The following is a 19,607-nucleotide window of genomic DNA, read 5'->3' as shown; positions in this document are numbered from 1 at the left end:
ATATATCTTTTTGTTTAGCAAATGTTTATGAAATAATAAACATTTCATTCTCTACGCTGAGCTATTGATTTTCTTTTTTTTTTTTTGTACGTGTCGATTTTTTCTTTTTAAGCAGACGTCGGTGAAAAAAGTCCCGCGATAGATGTTGATAGTCTGTCTTGATGTTTTTCTTCATTAATTGTTTCTTTGACTTTTTTATTTCCTGCAAAATCAATGAACCAATATTTCTTGCAGATCAACATTAGAATCATTAACGCCGGAAGATGAAGAAGTGAGAATCGAAATAATTTACGTGATGTCGCACTGTCAGACTGTTTATGAAATTGCCAAGCTAAAAAAAATTTTTTTTTTTACATCTCAATTTTCGTTTTTATTGAATTTTGATAATTTAGTTTTGTTTCTTTAAACTTACCTAGATAAAGAAAGTAACTATTGAGTGGCGTTGATATCACAGAAAACCACCAATTTGTAACGTCAAAAATTGGGGCCAGGTATGAAATAACCATCAATGATGCTGTATACCTTAAGGCAGTTCTTCGACAAAGATCGGGATTTGTAACTGCCATCATTCTATAACCGGCACGCGAATAATCTGGTCGAAGATTCCATGAAAGAGCATTAAAATGGGGAAATTGCCAGGCATATAAAATTCCAGACATAATCCAAGCACCGGGCGAACTTATGTCTCCGAGGCAAGCAGCCCAACCCATCAAAGGTGGAATTGCACCAACTGTTAATATATCATTTTTTATTTTATTATATTTATATATTTTAAAATTTATCATTGAACAACTCTCGATTTTTTTCCTACACAATTTTATTGTTCAATTTTTAATTTAATTAAGAAGAACAACGAAAATATCTAGACATTTTCATTCATACATTATTATATTTCAGGGTTGACACAAAAAAAAATTATTTTGTTTTTCTCTGATTTCCAGTCAAAATTAAAATTTTTTCTCTGACCTTAATGAAAATATTTCAAGAAGCTTACAATAACAGACCTCGAATTACACAACTTTATCGATTTTTTTTTATTTTTTAAAATTAAATTATTAAAAAAATATATTAAATTAAATATTTTGCAAAATCAATTATTTTCAATAATTTAAAACAAATTTTCTTTGAAAATTACATAACTGTTTTCAATTAATAATCTCCTGAAATTCAATTATTATTTCTAAAATTTTTAACTCAAACTCTTCTAAAATACAATTATTTTTAAATTTTCTATCTAAAATACTTTGTTGAATAATTTAATTTTAATAATTTTAATCAACATTTTCGAAAATTCAATTATTTAAAACATTTTCCAATTTAAAATTCTCCAAAGTTTAATTATTGTTTAATGCTTATAAAAAATCTACAGAAATTCCAATTTACGAAAATTTTAATTAAAAATCTCCGGTAATTCAATTGGTTCCAAAAATTTTAACTATTGTTCTTCCAAAACACAATTATTTCTAAAATTTTTAACTTCAATTTCTTTTTGAATTAAATACTTCTATTAACTTTAATCAAGTTTTTCAAAAATTAAATTTCATAAAACGTTTTTTAATTATTAATTCTTTAAAATTAGATTTTTGTTTTTTTTAATTTTTAAAAAATTTCAATAATTCAAGTTTATTAAAATTTCAATTGAAAATTTCAAAAATTGAAAATTCTCTATAATTCAATTATTTCTAAAAAATTTTATTTAAAATTCTTTGGTAAATTAATTTTTTAATTACTTTAATATAGTTTTTCAATAATTAAAGGAAGTAAAATTTTTTTTAATTAAAAATATTCTGAAATTCTATTATTCTTTAAAGTTTGTAAAGAACATTTTATTAATTAAAATTTATGAAAGTTTCAATTTAAAATATTCTGAAATTTAATTACTTCCAAAAAATTTTTAACTCAAACTATTCCAAATTCAATTAATATAATTGAATAATTAATTTAACGTTAATTCAATTAAAAATTTTTTCTTTATAGAATTCTTTGTTTAATTAATTATGTCAACAGTTTTAATCTAATTTTTCAAAAACTCAATTATTTAAATCGTCTTTTAATTAATGTTGATATTTACAAGAAAATTATAATTTTGGTAATCTCGAAAAATGCAATTATTTCTAAAAATCTTAACTGTAACTCAATAAAAATTCAATTACTTAGAACATTTTCCGAAATTCTGAATTCAAATAATGTAAATAAATTAATAAATCAAACTTGAAAAATTTTCTTTTCTTTAATGTAACTTTAAATTATTTTTCAAAATTTGTTCTGAATAAATAATGTTAAATACCGATTTTTTTGTCGAAAAAATGTAATCAGAAACAAAAAAACGTTTTGAATGAAAATGTCGAATGATTCATAATGAATTTAATTATAAATTTACCTACTGAACCAATCCAGGTGTTAAGAATACTGATTCGTTTCATGGGTGTATAAATAAGAGTGTATAAAATTAAATTAGCACCACCTAATGCTGCCGTTAAAGTATTTACTTGAGAATAAAGAATTACCAAGCCTATCGTACCAGACATCGCTGCAAAAACTGCAGCGTGAACAGGACTAAACATAAAATTCATTGTTATTATTATTATTTTCCACATAGAGAGACGTATGAATTTTTTTTTTAAATATTTTTTTGACAAAATCATTTTTTTATAATTAAGCCTAAAAATATATAATACTGATACAGTATAATGTTATTCAAGGAAAAAAAAATTAAAAATGCAAATATGTTTAAAAAAATTGAAAATATGAAAAGTATAATTTTATTTTTAGTGTTCATTAAAATTGGTATATAAAATTCAAGGTTTTTATCGATTTTGAAAAAGAAATTCAGTTTTCAAATTGTTTTTAAATATAAAAATTAGTAAGAAAGGTTAAATTTTTGACATTTAACACTGTTACTTTAAAGAAAATTTTTAATGAAAAAGAAATTATTTAAAAAAACGTTTAATCTCATTTTTCAAAATTAACCCTTATTTTTCATTTGACAACGTTGACCCTCTTTAATCTTTTTTTGTTATTTTAATTGAAAAATTTGAAATTCTTTCCAACAAAACAATGTAAATGTAAAAATGGGAAAACAATAGGTTTGCAAGAAAATGTGAAAATTTATTCAATTTTAAAGTAGACAGTTTGCGTAACTTAAATGCATTTTTCAATTTATCGCAATATAATTTAATTCATAACGTAGGATATATATAGTAATTTAACTTTGTGCTTGCTACTTTTTTTTACATTGTATATGAAGTTATCAATCCTATTGTTAAAAATTAAAATTGATGCCTGCTATTATACAGCAATAGAAATTAAATGTAATTTACAAACTTGTTGTAAGATTTAATTCACCTTAATATAAATTATGTAGTGCCACAGCTTGGTTCTCTTCACTTTTTTCGCAAACCCATTTTACATTTTTTTTTACAAAAATGTCTACTTTCAAATAAAAGTAATAAAAAAAAATGTTTAAGGGACATAAGGTGTAGATAATGAAAAAGATGAGTTAATTTAAAAAAAAGTAGGGTTCAAATTTTTTTAAAATAACTTTTTTTTATTGTCACAGTTATACGGATTTAAAAGTAACAAAAAATTTATCATAATTTACCACAAGTTTTAATTAAAAAAAAAAATCAAAATGCCATTTTTAAAAAATTAAAGATTGTTAAAAATCCAAGGTACTGAAAAAATAAAGATGAATTTATAGTTTTTTTTTCAAAGAATATTTAAATTCACGTCCTTTTCCTGGTATTCAATGTTTTAAATTTAATTTCAAATTTAGGCGATTATCCTGTATAATAATAATAATAATAATAAAAAGACTTACGCAAGATAACCACGGACTAGTACTCGATTTTTCGTTCGATTCATTTGAGCATCGAAAGGAACTTCACAAAATTGATTGATTGCATTTGCCGATGCCGAAACTAAACCCGTGCCAAGGGAGCACATTGTAAAAACGTATGGATCAAATGGGGCCGGTGCCATGGCATATCCACCCATAGCTGTAATGACTACAAGTGCTGTAAAATATAATCAATTTTTTCAATTTTTCAAGAATCAAATTTAAAATCAAAATACATGATTGACTTATTTTTTATAATTAGTCTACTAAATACAAAAAAGTACCTGGGTCAATCTACTGAAAATAATCTGCTGATGGTTGATGACCATCAATATTATTATTATTATTATTAAATACAAATATAATTATGATTTATTTTTTCTCTTGACAATAAAATGCAATTTTTTCTTGTCTAGATATTTCCATATTTATATTTTAGTTTCTCAACTGGTGAAAAAACAAATACCAATTTTGATAAAAATAATAAAAATAGAATAATTTATTTTAATTTTGTTATCAATAATTCTTTGTAAAAGAATTTTTGTACTAATTCTTTTAATTTTAATAATTCATTTTAAATAAAAAGATAATACAAATTCTTTCAATTTAAACTTTTAATGAAAAAATTAAAATATGGAATATTCCATCTAAAATTTATTCAACCTACTTATTAAATGTGCTAATTTTTAATTGCACAATTTATAATTGAATCTATTTTATTTGTATCTGATTGTTATTTATTCAAATGCAAAAATTAACAATAAAGTAAATTTAACAACAGGTTATATTAAAAAACCTTAATTTTTTATAACCTTTTTTAAATCAAGTTATTATTTAATATAATAATTATTTTTCATAACTTCAAATTAATTGTAAAATTATTTTTCATAACTTCAAATTAATTGTAAAATTAATTTCACAAATATCCAACAGAAAATATCCAACATATTAAATAAATAAATTTTAAGATTTTCAAAAAATAAGAATAAAAATCAAGAAAAAATGTTTTAAATAACGAGAATTTTAGAAAAATAAGAGCAAATTAAAAATTTTAAAAACTAAACAGTCAAAGAAATTGAGAGAAAAATAGATAATTTTTTGGAATTTCAATTAAGAGAATTTGAAGAATAAAAAACATGAATAAAAAAAATTTAATTTAAAGAAATATGTAAAGAAAAAGGGAAAATCGATAATTTTATAAATTTTTGGAATAAACAGAGAAATTGTGGAAAAATTGAGAATTGTGCAATTTTTTTAACAAAAAATTTTCAAATTCGATTATTATCTTTAAATGAAATAATTTTAAAGAAATTCCATCATTTCTATGTTCAGAATAAACTAAATTTATATTTATGGTAAATAATAATACTCAATGTTAAATATTTTTTGAGCAATAACGTTTTTTAAAAAAATGTAATATTTAATGTTAATAAAGACTTTAAACAAAATTTAATTAATCGAATTAAAAAAAAAAATTATTGCAAAATTAATACTCACAAGTTAATCTCGCTTTTGAAAGCATAAGACAATATTTGTGAAGTTTCGTTGCGTCGAATTCTAAAAATTTCCATTTTACTTTTTTTTGAACTGTATCAGCAGAATCAATTCTGTCATCACTATTTAATGTCTTTGTTTTATTGACAGAAATTGGAGTTAATTCCTGTAAAATGTCAGGAGGAATCGCGTGTTTTGATTCCGCAACAATTGTATGTGATCTTTGTTTGTTTGCAACTACTTGACTCGATCTTTCTTTTAAATGGGATATTTTTATTGCCGGTTTTGCCGGTCCAGCAGAAAGCTATAAAATTAATGTATTTTAATTTATTTAATAATAATAATAATTTCCATTATATTATTATTTAAAATTTTTTAACTCACGTTTGCAGTAAGTACTTTCGATAAAGTTAGACATGATATTTTTCGACAAACTTTCGCCGTATTCAAAACATATATCATGTTAAATAAAAATCACCCAGTTTAACGCACTTTAACCGGTTATTTTCATCCTAAAAAGATAAACAATATACGTTTATATTGTCAAAACATATAATATTTTAACAGACATGCTGGATTAAGTTAGTTATTTTTATAAAACATTTTTAATTTTATTCTGAACGGTAAACTATTATTAAGAGCAATTTATTATTGTTGTAACTTGCCTTATTGTTATTTAAATTTAGCTTGTAATGTTAAGTGAACATATTATGTGTATTGCATAACATTTTCTTTTTTCAATAAAACGCCATGCACCTTGTCAAAATTATAGCAGACGGAACAGGAAGATGCCAGGGTTGTGTAGGTAAAACTCCAAAGTGCTGCTGCTCACCCCTCCACCAATCAACCAAAGTGACGTCTGCTTCTAGTGAAATTTTCTAGGGAACTCGAAAATAAAATGAGACGAGTTTGTTAAGGGGAGGGACCGGTGATTGAAATTTCAGCCTACTGAAGTTATTATTGTTAAAGAGTGTCAATTTTTTTTCTGGCATAATTTAGGATCCAAAATTATTATAAATTATTAAAATTTCAAAAAAAATTTTTTTTAGCCATTTTAGAAAATTTATTTTTTGGAAAAATTAAATTTTTTTAAATTCCATACGATTGATTGTTTAAAATCGTGAAAAAAGCGTAAAAAAAATTCGACAATAAAAAATAATGAAAATTGTGGAAGTAGTTGAATTTTTTCAAAATTACCACTAAAATTGAAAGCAATCAGAATTGATCTTGTTTAGGGGTAATAATTTTTTTAACATTTTTTTTCAACCAAAAATCTTATTCTACTGAGAAAAACAACAAAAGGTAATTTTTAACAATTTTACAAATATTTTTATTTTTCAAAATTTTCATTTTTTGAAAAAATTGAAATTTTTCAAAATCCATACGCTTGATTGTTTAGAATCATGAAACAAGCGTATAAAAAAATCGGCAGTCAAAAATAATTAAAATTGTGAGAGAAGTTTAAATTTTAAATTTTCGAGAATTTTGAATTTGATTTTAAAAATTTTTAACAAATTTATAGTTTTTCAATTTTTCATGATATATTATACATTTAAATAATTAATATTTTCAGAAAAAAAATTGACCACCCTTAAACAGCTTTAATTTTGATGTGTTAAAATTTCAGCGGTCCCTCCCCTTAAGGTGCTTAAGGTGCTTATATACCTCAAATTTCGATCAGATGAACATTATTTCTGGACCGTGAAAATGCGTGAAAAGTCATTTTCACGGCGGGTATTTTTGAATTGTTTTATACAAAAAATGTTTTTTTAAGAAATATAATATTAAATAATTGTTTTAATATGTAAGAACACTTTAAAATAGTGATAGAGAGATGATTTGATTAAAAAATTTAGCAAATTTTGCTTTAAAACGTTTCAGCTACAAGAAAGTGTAAAATGACGATGTTTGTGAAATGGTTTGTACAGTGTACATGTTTCTTTCAGTTATTCGAAACAATTAGTTGAATTTAAATTTATTTGATAAACATTTCAACTTACCGATTTATTTTCAGCACTCATTATTTATTACAAGTTAAAAAGAACCGACATAACATAAACAAAACTCTGAGAGACACTAACAAGGAAAAAGCACTGTACAAACCATTTCACAAACATCGTCATTTTACACTTTCTTGTAGCAGAAACGTTTTAAAGCAAAATTTGCTAAATTTTTCAATCAAATCATCTTTTTATCACTATTTTAAAGTGTTCTTACATATTAAAACAATTATTTAATATTATATTTCTTAAAAAAAACATTTTTTGTTTAAAACAATTCAAAAATACCCGCCGTGAAAATGACTTTTCACGCATTTTCACGGTCCAGAAATAATGTTCATCTGATCGAAATTTGAGGTATATAAGCACCTTTATATACCTCAAATTTCGATCAGATGAACATTATTTCTGGACCGTGAAAATGCGTGAAAAGTCATTTTCACGGCGGGTATTTTTGAATTGTTTTAAACAAAGAAAGTTTTTTAAAGAAATATAATATTAAATAATTGTTTTAATATGTAAGAACACTTTAAAATAGTGATAAAAAGATGATTTGATTGAAAAATTTAGCAAATTTTGCTTTAAAACGTTTCTGCTACAAGAAAGTGTAAAATGACGATGTTTGTGAAATGGTTTGTACAGTGTACATGTGTACATGTTTCTTTCAGTTATTCGAGACAATTAGTTGAATTTAAATTTATTTGATAAACATTTCAACTTACCGATTTATTTTCAGCACTCATTATTTATTACAAGTTAAAAAGAAACGACATAACATAAACAAAACTCTGAGAGACACTCACAAGGAAGAAGCACTGTACAAACCATTTCACAAACATCGTCATTTTATACTTTCTTGTAGCAGGAAACGTTTTAAAGCAAAATTTGCTAAATTTTTCAATCAAATTATCTTTCTATCACTATTTTAAAGTGTTCTTACATACTAAAACAATTATTTAATATTATATTTCTTAAAAAAACTTTTTTTTGTTTAAAACAATTCAAAAATACCCGCCGTGAAAATGACTTTTCACGCATTTTCACGGTCCAGAAATAATGTTCATTTGATCGAAATTTGAGGTATAAAAGCACCTTGAAGAAAATTTTTTGCCGAAGGTGTAAATGCTCCATAACGGTCACAGATAGGCTGCTTGCGGGCAAACGGTGCAAGGGGGCGACATGAGTGTGAGCGAGAAAAAGCAAGTTTTCCTTCTCGCTCACACTCATGTCGCCCCCTTGCGGAAAGGAAGAAAAACTTGCTTTTTCTCGCTTAGGGCGCACTCACACCTTTTTGGTTGCCTGCCTGCCTGCAGGAGTTGTCATGGCAACGTGCAGGAGTAAGAGAGAGAAAAAATTCAAATTTGAATTTACTATCTCTATTACTCCTACACGTTGCCATGACAACTCCTGCAGGCAGACAGGCAGCCAGGAGGTGAGAGTGTACCCTTAAGGTGGTTCGGATATAGTAAAGGTGCTTTTATACCTTCAGTATTTTGGTCAAGCAATCGGCTGGATTGGATTTTCACGGTTGTATCACTGAATTTGATTGGCTCTGACAAATATTAGATTTTCACCGTGAAAATTGAACTTTTTTGGAGCCAATCAAATTTAGTGATTCTCCATGAAAATTCAATCCAGCCGATTGCTTGACCAAAATACTAGAGGTATAAAAGTACCTTAATGGAGGTTCTACAATAGGTGCAAAAGCCAAATACAAGTGCAAGTCCAAATGCAAATCCCATGAGTGCACGAGAGATAGATAGACTACCTATCCCCATCGCACTAATGAGATTGCCACTTCGACTTGCACTTGTACTTGGCTTTTGCACCTATTCTGGAACCACCTTAAGACTAATCTTTAAGAGTGTCGAACTGTCTCTGAAATCTGATGATATCCAATTTAAATAAAAAAGTTTTCAATATTCCCATTAATAACATATCAACAGTGGAAATAACTATAAAAACGAAATATAAAAATAAAAAATGAAGCAAATTTTTAAAAAATAAATCTAAAATATTAACGGAATTTTTCTGATTTATATTCCTTCACTTTCTCTATGTCTGCTGACTAGGCAATTACTTTTATTCTATTCCATGAAGACTATAAACTAGTCTTTTTGTTCTATTCCATGTATATATTTATAATATATATTCGCTTATTTATATTTATAAAAATGAAAACAACAATTATTATAAACATTTACAGTGGCTTTTTATTAAATTGTACAATAATTAATAATCATTTTAAAAAATTATCATTTAGACACACTTTTTACAGTATTATCAATTAGTGCTCTTAAATATTTTACATGTATCCGCGTTTTGAGAAAAAAGTATTTTAAAATCAATGTTTATCATTTTCACTTTCAGTGCCGTTTTTATAGGGCGATTATTAAATGTTAAAGAATTTCAGAGACCGTTCGACACTCTTAACGTAAATTGCAGCTTAAAAGGGTACACTCTTACCTCTTGGCTGCCTGTCTGCAAGAGTTGTCATGGCAACGTGTAGGAGTAATAGAGATAGTAAATTCAAATTTGAATTTTCTCTCTCTTAGGGCGCACTTACATCTCTGGCTGCCTGCACAGGCAGCCTCCCACCACGCAGAAAACGTACAAGAGTAAGAGAGACAGAAAATCCAAATTTAAATCTACTGACTCTCTGATTGGCTCTCACTGACTGCCTGTGCAGGCAGCCAGAGGTGTGGGTGCGCCCTTACTCCGTTGCCATGACAACTCCTGCAGGCAGCCAAGAAGGTGTGAGAATGCTGCGTGCGCAAATGTAGTCTGCACTTCAACTAGCAGAAATCACAATTGTTTATACTCGTAAATTATTAAAATTAAATAAGTTAAACTTGCACTTATAGTTGGATTCCTTTGGAACATTAAAGAAAACACAATTAAGATCATTTTAGCGTTTAAGTGATTGAATTTTAGATTGACGCGCGTAATTTATTCAATTATTATTTCATAATTTTTTTAGTTGTAAAATTATAAAAAATTATTCTGAAAGAGATTTATTCCTCTTATTTTCTTTGACATTTTAAAAAAAAGTAGACCTCAATCCAATTTTTAGAACGGAAGATATAGCAGTTTAAAATTTTTTGTTATTATTGCAAATCTCGTAAAGTAAAAAATATTTTAAGCTGCAATTTACGTTAAAGATTAGTCTTACTTTATATAATAAAGTTTCATTGCAATCGGTTAACCTACTCCAAAAAAATCAAAATCTCACCTTGAATCGCACAATTAAAAATGAGTCATTTAAATAAGATTTGTTCTAATTTTAATATTTATCATAATTTCTTTATTTTTGAATTCAATCCTAACCTAAATATTAAAATCACTAATTGTAAATTAAACTAAATAAAATTTCGTCGAATATGTATATTTCAACTAATTTTGATAACATCCAATTGTTATTTGAAATAAATTTTATTTGATCAAATTTTTGCGCCACATAATTGTCACGTGTCCGAATCTGTTTGACGCCGAATTTGAAATCTGCGAAAATTTGTAGATGAGGTGAGTTTCCCATTTATGACACATTTATATACTATTTTTGGTATTTTCCAAACAAAGTCACCATAACCTAAATTTATCCACGTGAATATGTAATAAATATTTTATATTAATAACTGATTTTTAATCATGGATTTATCATGTGTAAATACAAAAATAAGAAAGAATAGAAACGAAATTGAAAATTCCGACAATGTGAAGAAATGTTCTCAAAGTAAAGGTGCGACTTGTTCTAATCATAAAGTCTCTAAAAGATATTCAATTTATTTGAATGATGAAAGGAATATTCCCGAATCTATTGTCGAGAAATTAAAACTTTTAGAGGATACCATAAATCAAGAGATAAGAAATGATGAAGGCGTGCGTAATCATTTGGAACATTTGTTTCCAATTAATTTAAAAATCAGTGATAATGGAGTAATGAAACTTTGTCCAACAAAGAGGATTTATTCAAAAGGTATAAAAGATTTAATTATTATTTTTAATTAATAAAATGAAAATTTTCTAAATTACTTTCAATTAAAATTAATTAATAAATTGCAGAATCTAATAAAATGGAAACAAATAAGTCAATTGTCGAAAATAAACGTCCATCATTTTTCGAAATTTTTTATCATTCTGAAGAAAATGTGAATTCTGTCGTTGAAAATGATGTATATGTAAGATATTCAGTTGGTCAAATTACAGTAAAAGATAAAAATAAAGAAACTTCATTAAATAATTTACAATGTAGAGAATTGGAAGTAATAAGGGAAGAAAATTTTGAAGGAGATGAAGAAATTTTACTAAATGATTTACAAATTAGAGAAATAGAAGAAGTGCAAAAAGATTTAAAAACTGTTGAATCTAAAGAAAATGAAATTTCAATAAATGATTTACAATTTATTGAAATAGAAGAAATGGAAAAAAATTTTCAAACTGAGAAGAATGAAGAAATTTTAAACAAAGATTTGCAATTTATAAGAGTGGAAAAAAATTTAGAAACTGTCGACTCAAAAGAAAATGAATTTTCAATTAATGATTTACAATTAAGAGAAATAGGAGAAAATTTTTCTTCTGAAGATGAATCTAGTACAACAAATTTAGGAAATATAACGATGATATCCAATTTAAATAAAAAAGTTTTCAATATTCCCATTAATAACATATCAACAGTGGAAATAACTATAAAAACGAAATATAAAAATAAAAAATGAAGCAAATTTTTAAAAAATAAATCTAAAATATTAACGGAATTTTTCTGATTTATATTCCTTCACTTTCTCTATGTCTGCTGACTAGGCAATTACTTTTATTCTATTCCATGAAGACTATAAACTAGTCTTTTTGTTCTATTCCATGTATATATTTATAATATATATTCGCTTATTTATATTTATAAAAATGAAAACAACAATTATTATAAACATTTACAGTGGCTTTTTATTAAATTGTACAATAATTAATAATCATTTTAAAAAATTATCATTTAGACACACTTTTTACAGTATTATCAATTAGTGCTCTTAAATATTTTACATGTTCTACAACTTTTTGATTTAATTTAAAATCTTTATACGAGACAGAAATCACATGATAATTCATTAATTTCAATAGTGAATTTTGAAAATTTACGTGTCCCATAACTTTATTATCGCCTAGACAATAATCGTAATAAGTTAATGCCTGTATAGCCAATCTAGAAAAAAAACATTCATTTTTATTAAATATTCAAAAAATTATAGAGTAAACCAAACAGTAGTCGGTTACTTTTCAATTTTAAATAGCAAAAAAATCTTATGAGATAGAAACAATTTGTTTGTTTTGGGTGTCCGACTACTGTCTTGTTCACATTTGTTTGTTTTCAAATTTTTGGAAGGAAGAAGGCATTTTTTTGTAAACATGATGGATGTGAAGTTTTATATGATCGTAAGGTACAATCACACATGGTAGAAATTTAAAACAAAAATTTAATTGCATTTTTTAAACAGTCTTAAAATTGAAAAGATTTCCATAAGGAGACACTTGCAGTTGTAACTTTCAAAAAATCGATTTTTTTTTCTTGCATTTTCTTAGAGTATATGGTCAAATCCAGGAAACTTTTAACTTTTGTGATTCTCGAATCGAACACTTAAAAATCTGAATTATTTTTAATTAAAACTTTGGGTATCATTTTTTTTTTTTTGCTAAATTATATACAAAGGAACATTTATGTACAGTATTAGAATAAAATATTTATTTTACAATTAGTTTTATAAGTTAAAAAGTGAAAAAATGCTTAAATTTCATTTGAATTTCTTGAAAAAGTTTATATTATTAACGTTTTTATTTTTGCGGCGTGTAAAATATCACTTCAGCTACTATAGAAATATTTAACAGACATATTTTGTCAAAAAATTTTCACTATCCCATTAGTGTGCCACCACTAAAACTAAAAATACCGCTTTTTTTACGAAAATCGTACGTTCAACTTTGACATGTTGCCATTTTGTCAATTATTTTTTTCTTTTTAAATTTTTCGATTTAATACTAGATAATCTTTCAATAAATGTAAATCCGTTTCAATTTTTGATTTCAGATGAACCAGATTTTCATAGCGTTGGTCACCACAAACCATGTTTTTCGGAAGGACGTCACTTCGACAGGACATAACTTCGTAACTACTTAATATTTTTTTTTAATTCAAGTTTAAATTATGTACTTTTAGATAATAAATCGATCTTTTGAAAAAATTTAATGGTTTATGAGAAAAAAATTCATGAAAAATGTCTATTTTTTGGCGCTACAACTGCGAGTGCCCTCTTAAAAAAAATTCTCAAAAAAAGCGCTATTTTCAGTCATCCTAAAGTAGGATCCCCCCTTAATAGAAAAATATAAATATATATAGAATAAAATAGTAATTACTTGAATGGTTTCTTTTCCGTAGATTCAATTAGAGTTAAAATAATCGGGTTGCAATTTTCATCTACATAGAATTCAGCATCTAAAAAAAATAATTAATAATACAAATTTTTAAATAACGAAAATATTTATTTTAATTAAAGAAAATTTTTTTTTTACTTACCTACAGAAAATCCCAGTTTAGTATCGACGTCCATATTTACACAACCTTTACAAGGTAAAAAAGCAAATAATGCTGTTACAATGCGTTTTACGAAATCCTGTTGATGTTGATTCTTTTCTAAAGTTACATTAAATATTGATGAATCCTGATTTAATATATGATCTGAAATAATGATTTATTAAATTAAAAAAACAAATATTTTTCTTAATTATACAATTTTGCAATTAAATATATATACTTTACCTGTATTTTTATTGAATAAAATTTTCGCAGCAGCATTGATGTTTAAAATTTTTCGCTTTCTTATTTCCGTTAATTTCGATACAACTGTTAAAAAAATAACACGAAAAATTTAAAATTAAATTCTAAAACAAAAAAAAAAAAAAAATTCTATTTAATTAAAAAAAAGAACAATTTTTATATTCGTACCTGATAATTTTTCAAGAAAATCTGAATTTATTACGGACATTATTTGTTCCTCTTTAGCCTGATTTAATATAACCAGTGACCAAACAACATCCAACCAATCAGATGCAGTAGACATGTCAGTCTCTTGAAATTGACTCGTAAAAGACTAATTTTAAAAATAAAAAAAAATCATTTCTTCACATACAATTTTTCAGTAGTAATTAATTCTTTCGATCCTCAAGTTTTTTTTTTAAAATAGAAAATCGATTATTTTCAGTTAAAATACTTACAAAAATGAAACAAAAATTGTTGTTTAAAAAAAGAATTTTTTTCTACAAAAAATTTAACAATTTTGTAAATTTATTGTATTAAATTTAGAAAAAAAAAAAATTTGGAAATAAAGTTACAGGGATCGAGAGAATTATAAAATAGTAAAAAAAAATTTTAACAAACTAAACCTGAAATTCCTGTAAATTATCTGTTGGTACATAGCCAACAACAGCTAAAGTTACGAAAAATGAAGAAACATATTGTGGCTTCATTGATGCATGATTTTTCATTACCCACTTTGTTATTGTCAATAAAAGTTCTTCATTTCTATACCTCAATAAACCAATTGACTTTAAAACTGAACCAATTACTGCTGAATTATCGTTTCTAATTGTCGGGATTTTTTGAATTAAAGTTGGAAGTATTCTTAACATTAGTTGCTAAAATCAAATAAATAAATAAATAAATTTTAATACTCATTTACATAATATATTTATAAACAAAAAAAAAAAAAAAACAAATTATATTAAAGACGTTACCTCATCATAAAAATTTAAAACAGACATGTTATACATAATATCTGATGCCCATTTCATATGTATTGTATCGTTGCTTTTGACTATACAATCTCTTAATGATTGCAATACTGGTACTATTCTCGATTTAAACAAACCTAATTTTGATAGAATCTATGTAAAAAAAAGAGAAAATTATATTATATATTTTTAAAAATTAAATTTGTTTCAATAAAATTTTAATTATTTAAAGGTCAAACCATTATGTTTTGACTAAGTTCGTTGCGCACCAATTTTAAAAAATTTGATACAGATTCGTAATACAAAATCGTAATACAATTCTTTTTTAGAAAATTAATTTTTTTCAGAATTTTGAATACATTCTTCGAAAACTGATTATTAAAATAAATTATTATTTTAAATCTTTGAAAATTAAAATAATGTCAAAATTTTTAATTTCAACTCTTTCAAAATTGAATTACTTCTATTATATCCAATTGTAATTATGTTTTGATCTAAATTTTAGGGTAAATGGGGACAGTTAGTTTCATGCGCTTAAAGCTTATCTAAATTTTTTTCTGCTGCATAAAATTAATCATGGGAATATAAATAACAACTTAAAAAAAGAACCCGCAAATATTACCTTTTAAAGGGAGAAACTTACGTAATTTGTGAAAAATATCGATTTTGTCCCCATTTACCCTAACTGATCCTATACTATTTTTTTGAAAATTTTATTATTTAAAAAAATATTTAAATTAAAAATTCTATAAAACTAAATTATTGTTGTTATTCTTCTTCGTTAAATCAATTTTTTTGTTGATAAATAAAGCACTGCAAAAATTCAATTATCAAAAAAAATTTTAATTAAAAATTGTCTAAAATTCAATTATTGTCTGTAATTTGTAAAAAAAACGAAAATTCAACCATTTAAATTTATAATCTCCTGACATTTAATTTGTATATTAAAAATTCAAAATGTAAATCCTGAAAAATTGAATAATTTTTAAATTTTTCTAAATATTTTGTATGTATTTTTTTATTCTATAATTTATTTCTATGATTTACGCGCTTGAAGCCATTTGGTACAAACTAGTTAACAATAATTTTGGATATAAAAAAAAAATTAAAGCTAAATAACAAATGTTGAGATAAAAAAATGTAAATAGTGTTATTTTGTGTATTAATTTAAAATATGATAATTCGTTGTTGAAAATAAAAAAATTTAGCAGTATAAGGAAATCTTATAAATTTGAATGAATTTTGTCGATAAAAAATTTTTGTACATCACCTTTAATTCTTCAGATTTGAATTATTTTTTTGAATTTGAACCATTTGTATTAAGGAGACTTTCTGGTTTAGAATTGACAAAAAAGACACGTTTTAAAACTTTTGTTGTAAGAAAAGTATTAAATAAATTGCAAAAATTCTTTTTGGACGTCGTTGCACATTACATTGAGAAAATTAAAAAAATAATTTTTGAGTGTATTTAGTTTAATTTCTCATAAGGATTTATTTTAGACAATAAACCTAAAATACGATTTTTAAAAATTTTGTATGAACATTTTTCTCAAAAATTCGAAAAAACGCCGTATTTTTGGGGCAATTTACCCCCCGTATAAAAAAACAGGAGGTAGAAATATGAAGTTTCTAAGGTTTATTCTCTAATTTTTTAACTAAAGAATCTAATTGTTTTTGGTTTTTTAAAATCCGTTCAGTAGATTTCGAGAAAAGCCGTTCACCAGTTTGAAAAATGTGTTTTCGAGAAAAACGCGTTTAAAGTTTTCATAACATAATACATTGAGCCAGGAATATCAAACAATTTTTGATTACAACTTTTGTTTTTTTACATATTTTTTAAAAAAAGGTTTTGAGACAGTAATTTTATGATACTAAAGAACATTTTCAAGTAAAAAAAAAATCTATTTTTTTGGAATTCTAAACCAGAAAGTCTCCTTAAAATAAAATTTTTATAATAGGGTAAATGCACTAATTGCGGCGCGATTCGAGTCAAAACACCTTTGAAATAGAAAATTCGACATTTCTATTGTATAAACTCAATTTAAGACTTATTAAACTAAAAGCTTATGTTAATAAGATATTAAAAAAAATTTTAACGTTATAAAAATCGATTATTTAAACAAATATGAGAAATTAAAACTAATACCGTAATTTTCTATTGCGGCGCGTTTGTATCAGTTTCGGTGTATCAATTACGGTGACCAAAATTATGTTTATTTTTAAGATACTTTGCTCGCCGAAATTTAAGCCAATGAAATTCTTAAAAATCTTTCAATTGCGGCGCGGAAAAAAATTTTTATCTCAAATAATTAAATTAATAATTTTTAAAATGTGCATCTTTATAAGTAATTGTATCAAAAAAAAGATTAAAATAATCATTCATGACGTTTTTCGATCTTTTAAAATTGGGTTATATGGACTCATTTTCATCTAGAATTAATATATTTGAAGTTCTGAGCAAATGTCCAGATGTATGTGTGTGTATGTTACAAAATATTGTGTACAAATTATCTCAGAAACGTTTTAACGGATTGTCCTGAAATTTTGTATGCTTATTGTAATCATTAATACCTAAAATCTGACACAAGGATTTCCGAATATATTCACAACATTTTATTTTTTACAATTTTTTCAAAAATTTTTTTTTCTTTGTAAATTTAATTTTGTTTAGTAAAAAAAACTTATTTCTTGCATTAAAAAGAGTCTATCGCTATTTTAGTTGTAATCCTTTTTTTAATCTTGAATATAAGTGTATCATGATGAGGAAGCTAAATGGTCATGAAATGAACACCTAGTTTTAAATCATTTTGCAATAGTTATATTAAATATAATAGTAATTTTTTATGAACGCGCCGTAAATGATGTTCTCGCCGTAATTGGTACACTTACCCTATTTCAAAATATAAATATATCATTTTAGAAAATTGAACCGCCGGCGACCAAAAGGGCTTAGGCGAGGTTTTCATTGGCCTCTGGAATAGCTGGAAACTCGCTGAACGCGGGGCGAACGAAAGTCACGCGTAAGCCCTTTTGGTCGCTGGCGGTTCAATTTTAACAATTCAAGGTTTTGTTTTAAAATTTTAAATGATTTTATTTAGCACAAAAGCCAATGTTCAATGTTTTCAAGGTAGAAAATAAATTCAAAATTTTCAAATATCGATGAAAACCTTGAATAAATTTAAAATTAATTAAATTTTTTTTTAAAAAGTATCAAAAATAAATTCAACGAACCTGAATTGCTTCCTCCATTGATAAATTTGGTTTCTCAATAACTTTATTTATTTCATTTATGTCAAATAAAAGTCCTAAATTGTTAATCTGAACATTCTGCATTGTTGGTATTATATTGGTATTTTTATCGTTAACCAATGAATTACGAGACATATATTCACACAAGGTTTTATATCTTGGATCTGATTCAAAATCAGCAGTTTTTACTTTTCCAGATGTAACAAGAGTTGAAAGTTTCGTATATACATTTAATAAAATTTTTGAATCAAGTGATTTCTCATTGATTGATGATAGCAATTTTTCTACTACATTGTTATTAGTTTTAAAATATTGCTGTACATCTAAATTCTGTATTTTCACATCTTCCTTTACGAAAATTTTCTTTTTATTCGCTTTTGAGGTATTTTTGTTTTCATTCTACAAATTGTAAAATATATCATTAAAATTAATTAACACAAAAAAGAAAGATTTTATAATTTTTTTTTTTAAAGTAAAGAAAAATATTAAAATTTTTAAGTTATTAAAATTATTCATAGGAAAATGTGAAAGAAAATTTTTTTTATTTATTATAAAAAAAAATAGGGAAACGATTAGAAATAATGAATTATTAATAATATCAGTAAAATTTACTTCTTCGGATGATTTTCTCGTTACGGTTTTGTTGCCAAGAACTTCTGTTTGGAGGTTAGAAAATGTTGAATAAGCTGTCACTAATTGTTGAGTTGTACACCATAAAGGAACTCTAGTATTATTTCTAACTGATGAATTAATAAAAATTCCACTAAATTGCAACATTGTCATTAAACTGAAAATTAATTATCATATTTTTATAAATTACAAGACTTTAAAAGTGAATATTTCGAAAGCCAACATGAAGTGTATAACCTACTTTTTTTTGTATTATCTTAACTGGTTGTTTTTGCCTGACAAGATTCTTTTTTTAATTAAACCGACAAGTTGACATTCATTTATCAAAATATCAACAAATACTTATCGGCCATTTATTGATTTTTAAATAAATAAACGAAATTCGTCACTAAAAAAAAATGTTAAATGCATCGTGTATAATGCATATGTATTCATAACAGCAGACGGAATTTATCCCAAAAATGAGAGCCATCTTGTACCATGTGGCGGGAAAATTAAAAAAAAAGAATGATTGGAAAAAAAAATTATTTTTAACATTAATTTTGTAGATCAGTATAAAATAATTATTTGTCAAATATATTTTTATTTTGTTTCTAGTTCAGAAACAAGGAATAAAATAA

The 19,607-nt window shown here is 24.9% G+C and overlaps 3 protein-coding genes across 3 annotated transcripts; 1 reads left to right on the top strand and 2 right to left on the bottom strand.

Moving 5' to 3' along the window:
* Positions 1–7: 7 nt before the first annotated feature.
* Positions 8–6,154, bottom strand: LOC127278919 (protoheme IX farnesyltransferase, mitochondrial). The gene is made up of 7 exons (XM_051300870.1): positions 5,998–6,154; positions 5,717–5,844; positions 5,336–5,636; positions 3,821–4,016; positions 2,381–2,556; positions 413–730; positions 8–331 (listed from the first exon to the last, which is right to left on the bottom strand). Exons 2-7 carry the CDS (start codon positions 5,792–5,794, stop codon positions 108–110), a joined length of 1,293 nt encoding a protein of 430 aa, XP_051156827.1. The 5' UTR covers positions 5,795–5,844; positions 5,998–6,154; the 3' UTR covers positions 8–107.
* A 4,722-nt stretch (positions 6,155–10,876) lies between these two features.
* LOC127278922 (uncharacterized) lies at positions 10,877–12,261 on the top strand. The gene is made up of 2 exons (XM_051300875.1): positions 10,877–11,308; positions 11,395–12,261. Exons 1-2 carry the CDS (start codon positions 10,981–10,983, stop codon positions 12,045–12,047), a joined length of 981 nt encoding a protein of 326 aa, XP_051156832.1. The 5' UTR covers positions 10,877–10,980; the 3' UTR covers positions 12,048–12,261.
* On the bottom strand, positions 12,248–19,432 carry LOC127278915 (uncharacterized). Its single transcript, XM_051300866.1, has 10 exons — positions 19,229–19,432; positions 18,970–19,144; positions 18,340–18,756; positions 15,112–15,261; positions 14,761–15,012; positions 14,324–14,468; positions 14,138–14,221; positions 13,895–14,056; positions 13,735–13,813; positions 12,248–12,529 (listed from the first exon to the last, which is right to left on the bottom strand). Exons 2-10 carry the CDS (start codon positions 19,138–19,140, stop codon positions 12,316–12,318), a joined length of 1,674 nt encoding a protein of 557 aa, XP_051156823.1. The 5' UTR covers positions 19,141–19,144; positions 19,229–19,432; the 3' UTR covers positions 12,248–12,315.
* Positions 19,433–19,607: the final 175 nt, after the last annotated feature.

This window comes from Leptopilina boulardi, unplaced genomic scaffold (assembly GCF_019393585.1).
Source record: "Leptopilina boulardi isolate dan_hultmark-lab unplaced genomic scaffold, ZJU_Lbou_2.1 LbouV2_213, whole genome shotgun sequence".
In the NCBI taxonomy this organism is placed as follows: domain Eukaryota; kingdom Metazoa; phylum Arthropoda; class Insecta; order Hymenoptera; family Figitidae; genus Leptopilina; species Leptopilina boulardi.
This window is presented reverse-complemented; position numbering and strand designations above follow the sequence as displayed.

What these genes read in the sequence shown, in the direction of transcription:
- LOC127278919 (XM_051300870.1), bottom strand. Translation starts at nt 5,794, where the DNA reads ATGATATATGTTTTGAATACGGCGAAAGTTTGTCGAAAAATATCATGT. An exon ending in CGAAAGTACTTACTGCAAAC is followed by an intron (nt 5,637 to 5,716) that starts GTGAGTTAAAAA and finishes TTAATTTTATAG; the next exon opens with CTTTCTGCTGGACCGGCAAA. An exon ending in TAGTTACTTTCTTTATCTAG is followed by an intron (nt 332 to 412) that starts GTAAGTTTAAAG and finishes AATTTTTTTTAG; the next exon opens with CTTGGCAATTTCATAAACAG.
- LOC127278922 (XM_051300875.1), top strand. Translation starts at nt 10,981, where the DNA reads ATGGATTTATCATGTGTAAATACAAAAATAAGAAAGAATAGAAACGAA. An exon ending in AAAGAGGATTTATTCAAAAG is followed by an intron (nt 11,309 to 11,394) that starts GTATAAAAGATT and finishes AATAAATTGCAG; the next exon opens with AATCTAATAAAATGGAAACA.
- LOC127278915 (XM_051300866.1), bottom strand. Translation starts at nt 19,140, where the DNA reads ATGACAATGTTGCAATTTAGTGGAATTTTTATTAATTCATCAGTTAGA. An exon ending in CAATGGAGGAAGCAATTCAG is followed by an intron (nt 15,262 to 18,339) that starts GTTCGTTGAATT and finishes TTTTTTACATAG; the next exon opens with ATTCTATCAAAATTAGGTTT. An exon ending in TTTTCTTGAAAAATTATCAG is followed by an intron (nt 14,222 to 14,323) that starts GTACGAATATAA and finishes TTTTTTTAACAG; the next exon opens with TTGTATCGAAATTAACGGAA.